Source organism: Lacerta agilis, chromosome 3, assembly GCF_009819535.1.
Source record: "Lacerta agilis isolate rLacAgi1 chromosome 3, rLacAgi1.pri, whole genome shotgun sequence".
Lineage (NCBI taxonomy): Eukaryota > Metazoa > Chordata > Lepidosauria > Squamata > Lacertidae > Lacerta > Lacerta agilis.
In genome coordinates, this window is record NC_046314.1 from 48,489,855 (window position 1) to 48,508,221 (window position 18,367).

At 41.7% G+C, this 18,367-nt stretch overlaps 1 protein-coding gene across 2 annotated transcripts; it reads left to right on the top strand.

The window, feature by feature from the left end:
* The first annotated feature begins 1,971 nt into the window (after positions 1-1,971).
* On the top strand, positions 1,972-17,714 carry CEP57L1 (centrosomal protein 57 like 1). 2 transcript variants are annotated; one of them, XM_033143570.1, is made up of 12 exons: positions 1,972-2,190; positions 2,979-3,017; positions 3,693-3,831; positions 6,673-6,852; positions 7,646-7,767; positions 9,109-9,225; positions 9,744-9,821; positions 12,633-12,728; positions 13,586-13,663; positions 13,754-13,968; positions 15,851-15,995; positions 17,357-17,714. In XM_033143570.1, exons 2-12 carry the CDS (start codon positions 3,012-3,014, stop codon positions 17,579-17,581), a joined length of 1,401 nt encoding a protein of 466 aa, XP_032999461.1. In that variant the 5' UTR covers positions 1,972-2,190; positions 2,979-3,011; the 3' UTR covers positions 17,582-17,714. The 2 variants fall into 2 exon arrangements, with proteins under 2 accessions (XP_032999461.1, XP_032999462.1); XM_033143571.1 differs by having other exon boundaries at positions 1,972-2,150; positions 2,977-3,017.
* The last annotated feature ends 653 nt before the right edge of the window (positions 17,715-18,367 follow it).

Genomic DNA, 18,367 nt, shown 5'->3' on the forward strand with positions numbered 1-18,367 from the left:
CATCGTAGCAGGAGGAATTTTCAAAGAAACCATCAAAATAGTATGTGCAGATGTTCAGCCAACTGTTTTTTTCAGTTGTGGATGGAAAACAAGGGGGGTTGGGAAGCAGGTTCATGTTCCAAACTGTCCTTTTTAAACAGTCTCTTGCCAGTCATATTGGCTCCAGGACAACAGTTAGAAGAGCAGAGAGTTTCCCAATATTGCTGCCCATATTGTAGCTATTAGCATGAATTTATTTTGGAAAGTGGTCAGAAATTGAATGATTCATAACACTGAAGGCTGAAATGTGGACAAACATACCGGTATGTGGATAAATGCACACATTCCAGTAAACCACCTTGGAGGGTTTATAATTGTTTGCCTGAATGCAGGGCACAGTAGCAGTTCTCAAACCATTTTAAAAGTAAGTAATCCTATTAAAAGTTCACTTCTCTGAAGCAAGAGATTTGACTACTCTGAACAATTCTAGAACTCAGTTCTTTCTGGCAAACTGTGTGAAACAAAGTTGTTCAGTAACTTTCCCAACTAGACACTGAGTCATAACTCTTTTGAGCAAGATTTCAGCTTTGCATTTTTAAAATCTGCAGGCCATAAGAAAAAAATAATGCGATCCTTAAAAAAAATTGAGGAATTAATGTAAGTGGATAACACTATGTCATACCAACTTTCTGCATGCTATACTTGCAGGCATATACGCATATGTATCAAAATACTATGTATAATGCAAATTTGGTTTTAGCTCCAAAATAATATGCATATACATATACTTCCCAATACTTCTGCTTTGTATTATGCAGCAGGCCTGTTGCTGATATGATGTTTGAAGTTGGCATGCAGTAACATGGGCACTAAGCATCTGACTGCTATAAATGGGAGGTCTCGTTCATTAAAACATATTTGTGCTTCCTGCACCAACACTACAACAACAACAACAACAACAACAACAACAACAACAACAACAACAACTGCTGAAAATCAATTATCCTTGACAAAAATAGAGACTAAGACCACAGACCTATGCTGACTTACTTGGGAGTGAGTAAGTCTTGTTGGATAGGTGTTTGAGTAAACATGCAGTCTTAAGCTGCAAACAATGAACAACAAACAGACTAGTTATTACTTCAGATTCTTTTTATCACTACTCTGCAGGTGAGGGCTTAGATACTATCTTATCAGTTGATCCATTCTGCCACAATGTAGGAAATGGAACTTCCTCCCTTTCAATATTAGACAGTATTATCTTTTGGGTGCCTAATGAAGACCTTCCTCTTTCAACAAGCCTTTTAATTTGAGACCTTTCCCAGTCTTCATCTGCATTGGAGTTGTTTTTAAGGTGTTTTACCACTTGTTTGCCACCCTGGGCTTTTTTCGGGAGAGTGGGATGTAAAATAAATATTATAAATCGGGCAGTAATGAACAGTCACTTTGTTTATGTGGTCAATATTGTGAAAAGCTGCATCCCAGTCGCCTACACTGTGGCTGGTGGAGGGTTAGTCACTCCCCCCCCCCCGGGCAGGGCCGTTGCGTATTCAGTAAGTAAAAATTCCGAAAGTATTGCTAAAATCCGCCATATACCACGGCGGATCATCCGTCCACTAGGTCAGTATCACGGCGCTTCAGGATCTCAGCCTGGGGCTGAGCCCTCCCTGGAGATGCTGTGGACTGAACGTAGGACCTACGGTGCATTACCTACACCCCCTTCCTGCACAGAAAAAGCGCGGCAAAAGCAAACCAGAATGTGCATGTCCACTGTCCATCCATCTCTCATGGAGCCTATCAAACCAGTAATGCAGCTAATTCATCCCATCGTGGGCCGAAATGCTAGAGTGCCAGCACAAGAGCAGCACAACCAAACTACTCCCGCCCTGAGCCAAGGCAAGCCACTTCTGCGGGCAAGGCAGGAGGGCGGGCAGTTTCCCTAGTCCAGGGGGAACCGCTAAGCGACCTGGGAGGAGGCGGGGCCAATAATCCGGGTCACGGGGCGAGGGCGTGGAATCCCCGAGAGCGGGAGGGGAAGCGGGCGGCTTGAAAAACGGGTCCAGCGAAGAAGGGCGCTCTAGGAAGTGAGCCGCCTTTTATGGTTAGCTGTGGTCTACCCGAAGCCGGGGAGCAGGAGGAGAGCGGCATAACTGGGGCTGGGTCGTAGCGCGAGCTGAATTGGTGCTTGCAGTTCGGGTAAATCCCGGTAAGGTGTGTACGCAGGGAGGGGTCGTCTTCTCTTCACCTGTTGAGTTTCTGCTGGTTGCTCCTCCCCCCCCCGTTTCCACCTGGTTCAGGCTCCTCGTTCCGCCCGCGTCCTCTTTGTGACCGTGGCCCAAATGGGAGACCCATAGATCCCTTCCTTTACCACCTAGCCCTCAACCAAGGGCCTTACCCTGCAGTAACTTCCAGCGCCTCGGCAGAGTCCGTAAAGAGTGCCGTGCATGGGTTTTCCCAGCCCACCCTCCCCCGGGAGAAGCGAGAGCAGTTGTGGCCACAGACCCACAACAGTTCGCTTCCATGGCCACCCTGGCGAGCCAGGAAGAAGATGCAGGCAAACGAAGAGCACTAAACCTGCACCTGTTTTTATGGGAGGGGAAGGAGGAAGGAACCGACATTATCATTATTGTTATCATCATTATCATTACCACTACCACCCCCCGGGCGGACACAAAAGAGAGTTGGACCCCAAGAGTCATGTAGTCCAACCCCCTGCTTTGCATTAAAAATCTGCAGCTAAGTGGAATGCAAACAGTGCAATAACATCACAAAGTGTAGAGCAGGCTAATATATTTTGTGCCATTTTTCTGTTGCAAGTTTGTGGGAAATCATCCAGACTTGATGTAGCCTCAGTCTTGTTCATAAAAAATGTAATTTGTTTTCTCTTCCTTTCTGTGTAAATGTCTCAAATCAATACAAATAGCTGAGGGGGAAAATGTCATTCTGCTTATACTTCAAAATAAGAATCACACAACATAATGACTTTTCTGTCTCTGCAGTTGAGTGGAACTCTGGAGTCTGGACCCCCTATAATGGAGGTAAGCAATGTGATGTTAGCAGCCAAAGAAACTAGCCCATTTTAAAGCAGTCCCTAAAGAGGCAGAGATGTTTGAGCTGGTTTTTTAAGTTAGGGAAAATAGCTTTCAGAGTGGTATTACTGCAGATTCTGCTTTTTTCATGAATCTGTCAGCTACATTAATCTTTCTGTTTAATTTACAAATAATCACTTCACAGCTTAATGCTTCTCAGCATTAGGGGTCTGAGGGAACCCCCTCTCAAGCAATATGAGAGATTGAACATAGAACTACAAAGGAATCTAACCTCAATTTACATCATTCCACAGAATTAGGCAAAATAGCTGTGTGGGTTTGTTTTTAATGGTTTTGATTTTATATTTTAACCTGCGATGGGAGCATGGAAACAAATGTCTGTGAAGGAAAGTTTTGCCACAATGAACTAGTTAATCTCAAAATCATTGTCCTCAGTCTTATTCCCATCAATAGATGTAAGAGTCAGGTTCATGCATGGAATGGAAATTAGCCTACTAAACAAAGATAAAATTTACATTCCTTGCTCCATCCACTACTTCCATGTAGCATGTTGCCCAGAAGGAAAAATGACCCTTGGGATGAAAAAGATTCCCCAGCATAGTGGAAGGTGCCTAAATTAACACTTTAACATAACTATAAATGACACTCTATATCTTTCTGCAGTCTATAGATTCTGAGTCGAAGCACAGCTACATAGGAAGTTTTCTTCAGCCTCCAGATAACATATACTCTGCATTTGCTAACATCAGATCAAAGGAGGCAGCAGCTATACAAAAAGACACTCCTGCACCAAACAACCAAGGTAAAACACATGTATTGTAATATGACACATGAGTAATGTGACATTTAGTCAGCAAATATTCTGGGCCTGTGATGAATGCGTTTTGGAATGTGCTACTGGTTTAGAACTTGTCTGAGATTTGAGATCCAAGAAAAATAGCTAGAAAGACAATGTTGGCTTGAGTAACGTATCTTCTAGTGAACAGGCTCTCTCTGGTACATATTTGTTCGAGGTGACACTTCTCCCAGGTGCAGCTAGGCAGTGTGTGGGGCTACTCAGATTTCAGCTACAGAGTAATGGGAAGCTGCCTGGGGGAAAATATGTGCACATCTTTTTCAATTTGTTGAGGCTTAGTAGGTGGCCTTGTCTGGCAAGCTACATAGTTCAGTTCAGACCTCTAAGTAATGGTTTAGAACTTCAACCATAGTTTAATCCTCCAAATATGAAGGCAAACCATGGTTTTGAGCTGCTTCTGGGCTTCTATTTGATGTCTATTCAGTGGCATTCTAGTCTCTAAGTACAGTGGCCTCAAGAGGACAAATGATTTTTCATCACACCAAACAATGATTTTGGATCCTGATTTGCCAGCTAATCACAAACTAGTTTGTTGATCCATATATATATATATATATATATATATATATATATATATATATATATATATGTTTTGGGATTAGCACAAATGACTGATTCATTAACTGGATTTCCATTTACCAGTTTTGCCTACATAGGTAAATTTGGGCCATGTTCCTGGCCTTTTATTTTTTAGTGTTTTTAGTAGTCAAAACAAAAAAGAATCAAAGCTTCTGAAACATAACAAAAGAAATGCAACCAGTAAACATCATTGATAATATAATGCAAAAGAAATATATACATTGATGTATAATGTATAATGCAAAAGAAATATATTATACTATTATGCTGCAATAGCTGTACGCACATGTGGAGACTTGATGAGTACTGTATGTGATTGTGTTTTGCTTCATGTTCTGGATCTTCAAGAGTGAGAGTTCAATTTGGCATAACCTGAAGTGCATTCAAAATGACTTCTCTATTTGCCATAGTCTGTTTTCTGTCTGTTTTTGGCATGGAACCATTTATTTCATGCCCAAGTATTTATTCACACAGCGCATAGTTAAACTATGGAACTCACTCCCACAGGAGGCAGTGATGGCCACCAACATAGATGTCTTGAAAAGAGGATTGGACAAATTCATGCAGGAGAGGGTTGTCAGTGGCTACTATGCATGATGGCTGCTATGCTCTGCCTCAAGAGTTGGAGGCAGCAATGCTTCTGAAGACCAGTTGCTAGAAACCAGAGGAGGGGAGAGCGATCTTTCATTTGAATCCTGCTTGAAGGTTTCCCACAGGCATCTCATTAGCCACCGAGAGTAGGATGCCTTTGGTCTGATCCAGCAGGCTTATCTTCTTATGTCCTTACATTCTTATTTATTTGTTTTGTTAAAGAGAAATGTAACTTTCGGTGTTGGACTATGCAGCACGTACCTATTTAATGTTTTACTTACTTGTCCTTGGAATATTTCATTATCTTAAACTTGGTTGGTTTTTTGAGAAAAGCAAACATGAGTGGGGGCAGGGAGACAAAAATAGCAAATATCTTTGTTCTGCCTTGGAAACGCAAATCTTCAATAGAAGTCTGAAATTCAAGAGTGAGGGTGCCTGCTAACTCTGCTGGAAGAAAGTTGCACAGCACGGGACCAGCAACGCTCAATGCCAGGCGTCTAGTTGAGGCGTGTCAGGCCTCAGTAACTTAACAGCTCTCCTCCAGATAGCCTCAGTGATTGGTCTGGTATCCTGGACCCAAGTTGTTCAAGGCTTTCTGTATTAATGCAAAAGACTTGGGCCTGGCCTGGTAGCATATAGGCAGCCAGTGCAAATGTTTTAACAGAGGTGTCACATGCTGTCTTCCCCCATTAGCAGTCTAGCCACTTTATTCTGCACCAGTTGGAGTTTCTGGACCAGCCCCAAGGGCAGTCCCACACTGAGCACATTGCAGTAATCCATTCCCAAGGTTACCAATGAATGGGCAACAGCCGTAGAGTTCTCCAACACCATTTCTGACAGTTCAGTGAGGAATCTGTCTCTTTGGCCCTGTAGCAGATGCAGACCCTCATAGTATGTTCCGGAGCAGAGAGGTATCCTGGCAAATGGGTTGCAAACATTATGGGCCACAGCAAACCCCATTACCAGCCCATTAAATCCATGCTGGTCCTGCACCAAGTTCCCAGATGGGAACAGCTGAGTCAGATCAACTCCACTCAGCTTGCCCACCTAGGTCTTGGTAGCGTTCCAGTCCCTGACTAGGAAATTTCTGCTAGGTAGCTAGCTATACTGAACCTCTTTATTCTGTCATTCTTAGTATATGGTCTAGTTCATCTTAGCACAATAACAGCTTTCTTCTAGTGGGAGCAGGATACACAATTTTATACCAAGAAAAATAAGGATGTGTGGTTAGGGAGCGTTTTGCAGCTGTCAGCAGAGAATGGGGAGTAATATTTTGTAGGTTTGTGTATGCATGTGTGTCAAATTATGCCTTCTGTAATCCACCTGCTCCAATCTGAGTGGTGGTTATATTGAACCAGAAGCAGTAAGAGAAGATGAGAGAAACCTTCATATTTTTGGTACCTTACTGGCTTTCTAACCGCAGCACAAATGACAGAAAGTGGATCTTTAAACAAGACTACCGGTATGTTTCTATCATCTAAGCAAAATATATAGCAATGTAATATCACTGATGTTGCAGGTTGATGCATAACGGATGTTCACATTAAAGTAGCTTCTTTTCTTTATTGTTATTAAAGTAGAGATGTGTCATTAACAATTAAGTTACCTGTTCACCAGCTCTAGTGGCAGCTCTTAAAACTCTTCAGGAAAAGATCCGCCGTCTTGAATTAGAGAGGTCACAGGCTGAAGAGAACCTAAATTGCTTGTCCAGAGAAGCTGCCCAGTATAAAAAGGCCTTTCAGCATGACTCCAATGAGAAGGATATAACTCACCAGGGAATGATGCAAGAAAAGAAAGGTACCTTCTATTACCACTGATGGCAGCCTTACCAGCCGCATCTATTATATTTTAATCTCAAATGAGCACTCGTGTTGTTGTTGTTTGGTTGTTCACTTAATGTTTAATCAGGATATGTAGTAAACAAGTCTGCAAATGATTTAAATATTTTGTTCTAGCAGATCTGCCTTTTAACTGCTTTACTAATTGTATAAATAAAAATGCATATTGCACTTTGGCAATATTTTAGAAGTGTGTGATCATTTGCAATTTTTAAAAAGCAGAAACTGCTGCTTATTAAACTATTTTCATTTAAATTCCCTTATGCATGGGTGGAGAACTTGTGACCTCCAGATGTTGCTGGACTTCAATTCCTGTGATCCCTTGGCTGGGATTGATGTTTCTATTTCTGATGTTTTAATCTATGTTGTTGTTTTTTCTTTGGTAGATTGTTTGCTTCTTTCTTTAAGCTACTTTGAGACATATAGTGAGAGGCAGGGTACAAAGTCCTTAAACATACAAACATAATTTCTTTTAAGAATTGTGCAGGCTTTAGGCAAGCCATAAGAATACTTATCAGTTTTGTTGCAGGAATACTTTCATGAGCCTCTCTGAAAATAACCAGAGCGCTTCATGTATCTCTACTGTTGATAACCTAATAAAATGAGAGGACAGTAATGGGATTGGGTCATTAGTGAAAGCAAGCAAGTTCATTTCAACAGCATCATTATATTGCAAATTAGAGTATAAATCTGTAAAATCAAATAAAACATAATTGTTACTCTTTCTCTCCCCCTGCATTCCTCCCCTTCAGATGTGAGCATGCAGTTAAGTGCAGCACAGTCTCGCTGCTCTTTGCTGGAGAAACAACTAGATTACATGAGAAAAATGATGGTCAATGCAGAGTTGGAAAAGAAACTTGTTCTAGAACAGCAGGTGCACATGTTTAATATATCATATTCTTGCCCTTTGTTTCTCCTTCCTTTGTATCTGAGAGGCTTTGCTCAAACCTTGTTGGTGTGATCTCCTGTTAGATCTTGCTTATCTGTCACTTTCACTGAGAAATTTGTGGTTGTGAAAAACTGGTTGACCAAGCATAAAGTGCACATATATCAGCTTCTATGCATTTTTTTTGTCTGAATTAATTTTAAGATGTATTTTAATTAATTGATGTCTGTTTTTATGCTTATTGTGTTGTTTTTATGATGTTAGCCCCTCTGAGCTCTGCCTCGGCCAGGGAGGTTGGGATACAAATAAAAAGTTGTTGTTGTTGTTGTTGTTATATATGCTTTGTTTATCAGAAGAATAGTATAGAAATCACACAGCTACAATGTATGGTGGCTTCCATAGATTCCTGTGTTTTTAGTAATAAGTCACCTTTGGCTAAATTTAACAACAACAACAACAACATTTATATGCATCTGACTGGGTTGCCGCAGCCACCCTGGTTGAATCTGTTTTCACCAACACTTTGAATTGTGCTTGGAAATGTATTGGGAGCCAGTGTAGGTCCTTTAGAACTGGTGTTATATGATCTCTGCGGCTGCTCCCAGTCACAATTCTAGCTGCCGCATTCTGGATTGTAGTTTCCGAGTCACCTTCAAATGTAGCTCCCCGTAGAATGCATTGCAATAGTCTGCAGATGACAAATATTATAATTGTTTCACATTTACTGAGGCCAATAAATGTCTCAGTACAATCTCTGTTGAAGCTTTGTGTGTGTTTCACGGAAGATTTTCACTAAGATTTCCCCCCAGCTATATTCTTTGCCTAGATGCAAACTTGCAATATTGAAAGTTGGCATTTCTGTTCCTTAGCTAGATTTAATGCAGCTTGGTGTTACATGCAACTAGTAAATGTGCAGTGAACTATGGATAGCAGATAAGGATACACATTTCCATCCATGTTCCAAGGTTTATTCCCTTTTTTGTGCTATGCATGGCTGTTGTTACTTGGACATCTGCATCCTAATGCATGCATCTTTACAAACTTTGTCCATCTCCACCTCAATCCGTATGCACCTAAACATAGTGATATCCAGTGCCAGCTGTCATACACAGAAAGCAGATGCCTGGATCTTCCCTTTGTTTCCCTGTGCAGCAAGATCCTGTGCATTTGCAGTTCTTGTCTGTAAGCCTCCTAAACTCATGCCTATAGTACTTGCTGCAGCATAATTCCATCTTCTATGGCATTGAATTTGATAATCTGAAAGCTGCAAACCATTTGAGCAAAGCTTGCTATCAGTTGCCAAACCACTATCTTGTGCATATTTTTCAGATGCAGCTTCAGAAGGAAAAAGACCAGAATCAGTTGGAGCTATGTGCAAAACTTGACAAGCTTGAAATTCTAGAAGAACAATGCTGGAGACTTACTAGCACTCAGAAGACTGCAGAAGTAAGTAAATACAATAACATCATTAAATGGCTTTCCTAATAACATTTAACATTTGTGAGACTAGTAGAAAAACTGCAGTTTTGGATCTGGGCATTCCTGTGGCGAAGGGAGATTGCGGCAGAAGTGGGAGCGCTGCTGTTACCTATAAATGCCACACTTCTACATTTGGTGCGCAGGGCTGTTTGTTTCTGTCGTATTTCTGTATTTTGCACCTATTAGTGGTTAATATGGTCCCCATATGTTCTGTGCCGCTTTAAAATGTGGATTTTTATTCTGATTTTTGTCTTTATTTCTGATGTTTTTATTGTGATGTAAACCATTCAGATATTTCTTTGAAATATGGAGTGGTATATAAATTACCCAAACAAATAAATATTTTGTTTTTGCTTTGCTTTCCTCAGCCTTGTTTCCTTTAATGGAAAGCTTTTGCTCACTTTCAGTGTTCTCGCCCTAAATATTGTAACTGTTGAGTTCATTTATTGTGTGTGGTCCCTTTCCCCCTTCTATTTCTCTCAAAGGAAAAGATCAGACACCTGGAACACAAGCTTCTGGAAGAGCAACACCAGCGCAAACTAATTCAAGATAAAGCTGCACAGGTAGGAAGACGAGTATTTTTGCAGTGATAAAATGGGAGGTTCTGCAGACAACCTTATGCTGCAGTTCTGCTTTAACCAGCAGTGATACTGGATGCAAACCGTGACACACAAGTAGGCTTTGCTGTCTATAGCTGCATTAGTTTGGATCTAGTGACTTTATCCTAAATGTGATTGAAGGAAATGCCATTTCCTTACCTCCGCCCCCTTTTGCTTTTGAAGAAAGACAATACCATGAGAATAGAAAGCTACCAGAAATACATTGTGCCTTTTAGTTGGGCTAATAGCCTGACCCATCAAGTGAAATACAGCCCATCAACAAAGTATCATTTCTGAACTTGCTATTCTTGTTGCCTATCTGTGACTACAAAAAAGGTCTCTGTTAACCAGTTAGAGAGCACAACATAAAGCTGTAATTCACATGATCTTGGTAAATTGTGCAGGCTTGGTCTAATAAAAAAGAATAGTTCTAACATATTAGCAAAGATAGATTAATGTGTTTTAGAGAAAGGTGGTCCTGTTCCTTGCTAAGCAAGAAGTTTGTGCATAATAAGTAGCTGTACCTGAGAGACTTATTAGCCCCAAATCCTGATGTATAAGATGACCTCGAAGTGGTTGAATGTAGAACTAGATAAAAACATATGTAATAACACACTTGGCAGATAGACAGTACTTCTGAGGACTGCATTCCCTCCAGTAGTGGGCAGAGCCAGAACTGATGATGGGCAGAGGCAATAGTGTTCTGAATAAACTGATCCAGACTTGACTGTCTAGATTCAGTTTTTGCCATAACTGCTTCAGACTATAGATGCATAGAATGGTTTCAAATTCTGTACAGATCTACTCTGAAGTAAGCTCCGCTGTGTTTGATGATGTTGCAGACATACATGTATAGTTTTGTGTGTGTGTTGCCTTTCCATAGTTCAAACTATACTCAAGGCAGCTCACAACATGAAAACAATACGTAAGTACAACATAACAAAAGTAGTCATACACAAACATCAAAAAATAGACAACCAAAATGAACAATTTCTGCATAAGATCTAAAATATTCAAAAATTGTTATCAATAACAGCAACAACTTTTCCCGCCCCAACAAAAAACCCAAAATAATACCTCAGTCCAAAGGTTTGTACCTGGAATCAGTCAGGGCTCTACCATCCCAGGCCAAATGGAAAACAGGCCTGCAAGCCAGGGAGCAGATCTTACAGCACTCACAGCCAAGATGGTAACACTCAAATTAGTATATAAATAAATTTCTTTAGTACAACAGACCAATGCAGCTACTATTCTGAATGTAAGTAATTATTGCCTGGCTTTAGTGTAGATCCTACTCATTTGTTATTTGATAGCTGGACGGGGAAACTAGTTATTCTCAGGTGTCACAATTAGGAAAAAATCTTAGAAGAACAATTTACTATCATCAAATAAAATTCTGTCCCTTCCAATTGTTCTGAAACTAAGTGGATCTGGAGTAAAGTATTTTTAAAAAATAAGTAGAAAAGAAAATGGAAAAAAGAGACTCTGGTGTTATGGAAGAATGGGGCAACTTCAGGGGGCACCATTTGTGATATAAATGTATAGTTTTACTACCTTACTGGTAAAACCTGATAGAAGTAAGCCCTATGTTCTGACCAGATGCTGCTAATGAGTTTAGGCAAGAGTTTTGTTCCATGCCAACATAGGGTATAGTTTTTAACCCATTAAGCAGATGGCCCTTTTGAGAGCAATCATTATTCACTGTAGTGGTGTTAAACTGCTCAGATGGGTCTTACAAACTGTTAAAGCTACTTATCCATTGGTCACTTATGTCACACTGAAGAGAGGGATCACTATCTCAGTGAACATCATTCGCATCTGTTGAGAGAGATATGTTATATTTGGATCCAGCTGTTTTCTCTCTCTGTAGCTTTGGATTGAGATACCACCAGTGGCGGAGTAAGGCTCCGCAGTACCCGGGGCGGCAAAGGAAACGCCCCGGGGGCGGGGCGTCGTGACATCACATTGTGACGTCATGACGCTCCGCCCCCAGGGCGGTTCCGGGGGTGCCGGCGCCGCTTCTGCAGCCCTCTTTTAAGCCGAAGAGCTCGCTTTTAAGCTCTCCGGCTCAAAAGGAGGCTGTGGAAGCGGCGATCCGATGACAGAGTGCGCCTGCGCGTGCAGGCGCACTCCGTCGTCGGGCCGTGCGCTGCCGCTCCCAGGGTGACAGAGGGAGCGGCAGCGCGTGGGAATGGTGGGAGGGGCTGCCTCTTGTCCCCCCCACGTGCCGCCGTTCGCTCCATTGCCCCAGGAGCAGCAGCACCGCACACACCGTGCGCTGCTGCTCCCGGGGGGACGGAGCCAGCGGCAGCGTGTGGGGCTGACAAGCGCCGGCCCCTCCTGCCACTCCCCACGCTGCCGGCCACCCCGGGAGCAGCAGCGCTGCACGGACGGGGTGCTCCCTCGGCCGTGCGCTGTTGCTCCTGGGGTGACGGAGGCAGCGGCAGCGCTTGGGAATGGCGGGAGGGGCTGCCGCTTGTCACCCCCATGCGCCGCCGCTCGCTCCGGTCGCCCCGGGAGCAACAGCGCACGGCCGAGGGAGCACCCCATCCGTGCAGCGCTGCTGCTCCCGGGGTGACCGGCGTTGCCTGGGGAGTGGCGGGAGGGGCGCCGCTTGTCGCCCCCACCCGCCGCTTGTCACCCCCACCCGCCGCTTGTTGCCGCTTGTGGCCCCTGTCGCCCGGGGGCGTACCGCCCCCACCGCACCCCCCTAGCGACGCCCCTGGATACCACTCTGTCCATTTAACAAGACATGGTTGTATTTTTTTACTGCAGCTCCAAACGGGACTTGAGATGAATAGAATTCTTATGTGTTCGCTTTCACCTCAGAAAGAAGCAAATAAAAAAAGCAGGAAGAAGAAAGCCATAAAGGTAATAAAATAAAAGGAAAAAGTTAGGTCACTCATCTATGTCTTGAATACCAAGAAGAAACTAGTCAAGTAGCGTATTTCTGTTATGTTGTCTGTTGTGTCTTGTGAGCTCTTGAGCTAGATAGAACCAGTGGGGCTTCCAAACTCAACTTACAGCTTCTCCTTGCCCTGTCCCCTGTATAATTAGGTTGGGGGGGGGGGAATCTATTGACACCAATAGGTATTTTCCAAGTCTAAAAGCAGCATGAAGCAATAACAAAAAAATGTGCTCACATACAAACTGCAGTTAGGTTTGGAAGAAGCCTTCTGTTGTCTTCAGTGGCTTTTTTTTTTTGAAGCCTAATGTTGAGATTGACATTAAAAGTGTGCACGGGGTGTGAATTGATGTGTGTGCAGCATTCTCAGAAAAGGCTTCAGGTATGACATAGTGCTACAGAGGGAGGAAGAACTGACAAGCGGCAGCTTGCACAAATGGATTTATGACCTCTTTTGTACTTTAACACACAACTATTACTTTGTTAGTGTTACAGCAAGTTTGTCTTCTGAAATTTTTTCATATTTTGCCAAGTCTCAAGACAGCTTAATATCCTGTTGATTATTCTGAACGTTGGAGATACTGATAACGCAGGAAGTCTTGTCTTGGTAACAATGCAACTTCAGCAAACTATCATAATACTTCTTAAAATTGCATATAGCAGCATGCTCCTACACAGTTGTTCTAGCCATTTAAAAGGTTGCTTGGGACACTATAGAAAAGCAATCTGATGTCAAAATCAACACATGATACAATTGCAAGTTTAGGACACCTACTTCTGCTTTTTGAAATAAAGGAATAATTCTAGTTTTTATACTTCTCAGAAACCTTCTGGTTTGAGGAAAGCATGCTGCTCACAGCCATACCTACCAGCTGGGACACTACCTTTCGTTGCTGGGAAGGTAAGCAATGTATCATCATCACCACTGAGAACTTGTTTTAAATTACCGTTTGTTTAATGAGGCTTTCTTATGTGCTGCTTTCCCTACAAGTCTGCCAGCTCAAGTCACTCTGTTGTTGCAAATGTTCAAAGCGTCTTGCATATGATGAAATATCGTAGTCAGAGTGCAGCTTCACAGCGCCCAGAAGGAGCTGAAAAGAGGACTGGCATGAGCAGACCTTCATCTTGCTCCACATCTTCCTCTGCTACTGAGCATCTTTCAGATCTTCTCTTGATCATGCAAGATGAACTGGGACAAATGAACTTGTAAGTACTCATTTTCATTTATCCATTTGAATACAAAAAACCCTGTAGGCTTGGGGCAAATTGTTTTGTAAGTTGAGAAGAAACTATTTGGGCACTTTTGCAAGTGGTGCTAGGAATAATTTAAGACCCCCATTTTCCATGTGGATATTGTTGATGGCTCCCATCTGTCTCAAGAGACAGTGGAATGCACCTCTGTGGGTGAAGTCTAACTGCTGTGTTAGCAGCACCAAAGTGACCTTCCCAGGGTACAAGCCTGGGCTGTGTGTATGGAGCTCCTAGGCTGCCCAGATGACAATACCTCTCTCTTGGCTTTGCTGATGTGGTCCAAAGGAAAGCAGAGAAAAACATTTGACACCAGCTTGGCTGCAGGAGTTGCTGAAAGGAGGTATACAAGATGCTATCGAACCATCTTAGGGACTCCACTCCAGATTTGTTTACTCCTTATCCTTTTCTTCTCCTGAATATATTTCACAAGGCAGCAGAGGTTTAGGACGAGAGTTTTCCTTTTCCTAAATGGGTTACCTTCCCAAGTCATCAAGCCTCATGTTAGTATAGTAGAATAAGTTACTGAAACAGCAGTGCAGCATGACAAAGTGCTATTCAAAAGAAATATATTACAGGGCAGGTGGGATGGTGCTGTTAAAAGGGAAAAAAGGTGTGCCTAACACAGCTCTTTAGATTCCAGTCCTACTGTTTTTAGTATCACTTGTGAAAACACCCTAAGACTTTAGTGGCAAGTCACAGAAAGCAATGAAGCATTTAAAAGGAAGAAATGTATTGCCCACAGTGCAAACTCCTTGTGGGCTTAAGCCTTCTGTTTTGCAACTTGCCATTTATGGTAATTTACCGGGTACCCATCTTCTAGGGACGCGGGTGGCACTGTGGTCTAAACCACAGAGCCTAGGGTTTGCCGATTGGAAGGTTGGCAGTTTGAATCCCCACGAAGTGGTGAGCTCCCATTGTTTGGTCCCAGCTCCTGCCCATCTAGCAGTTTGAAAGCATGTCAAAGTGCAAGTAGATAAATAAGTACCGCTCCAGCGGGGAGGTAAACGGCGTTTCTGAGTACTGCTCTGGTTCGCCAGAAGTGGCTTAGTCATGCTGGCCACATGACCTGGAAGCTGTCTGCGGACAAATGGCTGCTCCCTCGGCCTATAGAGTGAGATGAGCGCGCAGCCCCAGAGTTGTCCACAACTGGACCTTACGGTCAGGGGCACCTTTACCCTTATCTTACCCATCTTCTACAAGCAGCTGAGGACTTATTTTAGGCTCTAAACCATAACGGCAAGAATTTATGCCTATAGAAGCCTTTGAGCCACAAAACTGTTGATTACTAATGCGGTGTTTTGTTAACTGCCAACTTCTTATTGTGATAGAAGTCAAAACACATTTAGTCCTAGTAGAGTGTACAATAGCATATCCAGTTAATGCAGCTCTAGTCTAAACAGCGTATCTTCTGGTCTTTAAATAATACATTTGCTTCTCATTGTAGCATTTGGAGCGCCAGTAACTTCAAAATATTACTTATTCACTGTGTTTATCCAGCCAAGCCCTGGATAGTCTATTTAGAACTTGTATGTAAATCTGTTGCTAAAGCAACATCTATGTAGAAAACAGGACTATAGCGATATGAAATTTTTACGCTACACAGAGAAGTAGCTTATTTTCTGATGATAATGTGTTAAGGACAGTGTGACACTGCTTCAAATATAGATACTTTCTGGAATGAAAAGTATTCCCTAATAGTACTTATGTTGTCACTAGCTATTGTGTGCGTAGTCAATCATCATACGTTGGACAACATGCTGAAATACAATAATCTTCTGAGGGAAGTGGTGGATTGGATTGTGCCTAAAATGACTACTGAGGGTTTGTCTTCCAACAGTGAACATCAAGAACTCCTAAAGCAGATACAAGAAACACAAAACCAGGAGGTTCGGGAAGACCTAGAACGTGAACTAGATGGTCTTGTGAAACAGATGGAGGCTAAAGGAGAGCAGATATCAAAACTGAGAAAGCACCAAGAAAATGTAAGCAAACTGCTCTGAGGTCAGGAAAAGAGATTCTTGACAGTATAGGCAGTGCAAAAAATAACTAGTATTTTCAGAAGGATAGTGCCTACATTCTATGAGTCTTGCAGAAACAATGCATAATAGGTGGTGAGGTTATATAAAATAAATTTGCTAAGACTTATATGGGTGTATTAGATGTTGTGTAGGAGACATATGAACTGTCTCCTAAAAGGTTTTGAAAGAGTGGGTAGATGTATTCTTGATTTTACTGTTTTATCTTTTAAAAACCTCTTTGAGGATTTTTTTTACAAAATCAAGCAGGGTATAAATTTTATGAAATGAATAAATCAATTTATGTATGTGTGAGAGGGTGGGTCTTTTCTTTCTGAAAAATCAGTATGTAAGCCTGCAATCAGGATTTGCCATTTGTCTGCTCAGAATCACAACGCATACCCAGATGTTTTCTCACCAGTAGGCAAGGGATATCCTCATGTCTTTTCTCCATGTCCAAATTCATTGGATGAGAAAGAAATAAGCAACTCTGCTTCTTCTCCCCACCCTCCACCATTCCTCTTCTCCATGGGGGCCTCCCATGATTGCTTTTCATTAAAAAGAGCTAACCATTAGAAAACTGTTTACACATGTCATGTGCAGCATCTGGTTTTGTGTGTGTTAAATTGAGGAATGTTTTTAAAAAAACTAGATGCTAATACATGAATATGTTGTCCCTTCTAGACCAGTGTTTTTCAACCACTGTTCCGCGGCACACTAGTGTGCCGCGAGATGTTGCCTGGTGTGCCGTGGGAAAAATTGAAAAATTACTTTATATATAGTCAATATAGGCACAGAGTTAAATTTTTTAACATTTTCTAATGGTGGTGTGCCTCGTGATTTTTTTCATGAAACAAGTGTGCCTTTGCCCAAAAAAGGTTGAAAAACACTGTTCTAGACTATAACTGGTCTTAGGGATTAAATAGACATGTTCACCTTCTCTGTTACTGGGTTGTAACATGACAATATTTACATTATGAGTTGAAAATTATGCCACCACCATGGTGTAATACTTTTTTGTATTGCACATTGCCATATACTTGTAAGGAAGTGTGAGGTATATCTATGCTTTCTGGTGTTTTCATTCTTCCCTTTGTTCTAACCAGGCACTGCAAGCAAATGCCATAATTGCAGAAAAACAACTGACAATGTCCTTTCTTGGCCTTCCTGTATCATAACCAAATATATCTGGAAAAGTACTAAATGTACACTATCAGTCTTGGTGGGGAGAACTGTGTGGTATAGGCACTGCCTTACAGGGTCCTTTGTGCCAAAAAGTGCATGCTTCTTTGTACATTAGCTGTATTATAGAATTGTTCTCTTCTTAGGTTTACAGACTGAGGCAAAAAGCTAAAAAACTGAAACAAAAAGCAGCCAATTCAGCATCAAGACCTAATGGATTAAAAGGAGCAAAGGAGACTGCAGCCGCTTCAAGAGCCAGTGTGAATAGTACCTGTCCTGTGAATAAAAGCACAAGTTCTCTCCAGCTATTAAAAAGTGTTCAGAAGCTTCAATCAGTATTGAAGAAAGATGATATTGTGTGGGAACCTTAGCTCTCAAAATTGACTTATAGATAAATGCCCATTGAGAGCTGATTTCATTATCTTGGCTTGAACAAATCTGTTCATTAATGTCCCCTTAAATTATGCAGCTTAGTTTTGAAATAAATATTTTTTCTTGTTTCTATCTTGACTTTTAATTTTACTTTTAAAAATATAATTGTAATTGTTCTAATGAAGTGTTTTATATATATATATATCCTACCAGCCTATATAGAATAAATACCACTGGGTTTTGTACAGTATTGAGGGGAGAAAGACCTGAATCATCTGTGAGTAAAAATTTGTATTTGGATTCTAAATGGCTATCTAGGCTTATTCATTTATTTAAAACGTTTACAGCCTGCCTTTTCAATATTTCCCCCTGAGATTTAATCTATAGTTTTAAGCCACATCACTGCTTATCTGACCATTATTCTTAGTAGCCATATCTTTAACAGCAATCTAAAGAGCTTTCACTCATTTACTTTTCTGTTTTGAGAAAAGGATTATTAATGTATAGCAAGAAATATTAAATTTCCACAGAAATATTTAGATGTCAGCCCTGCAGAATTGAGAACTCAGTGCCCGGGATTTGTACTGGGTCTGGCTTTTGTGAAAGGGAGGTAATAAACTTAACCAGTTGGTGTGGGGAAAAAATGCTCTTTATTTGCATGTGAGAGGTTTTGCGTTCAAACTCAGTAGGTAGTTAACTGGTGCAGCAAATGCTGTACATACAGATGCCCAATCCTCAATCCATTGGGCAACATCCAGCACAAGTGGACTTTGGAGCATGCAGCA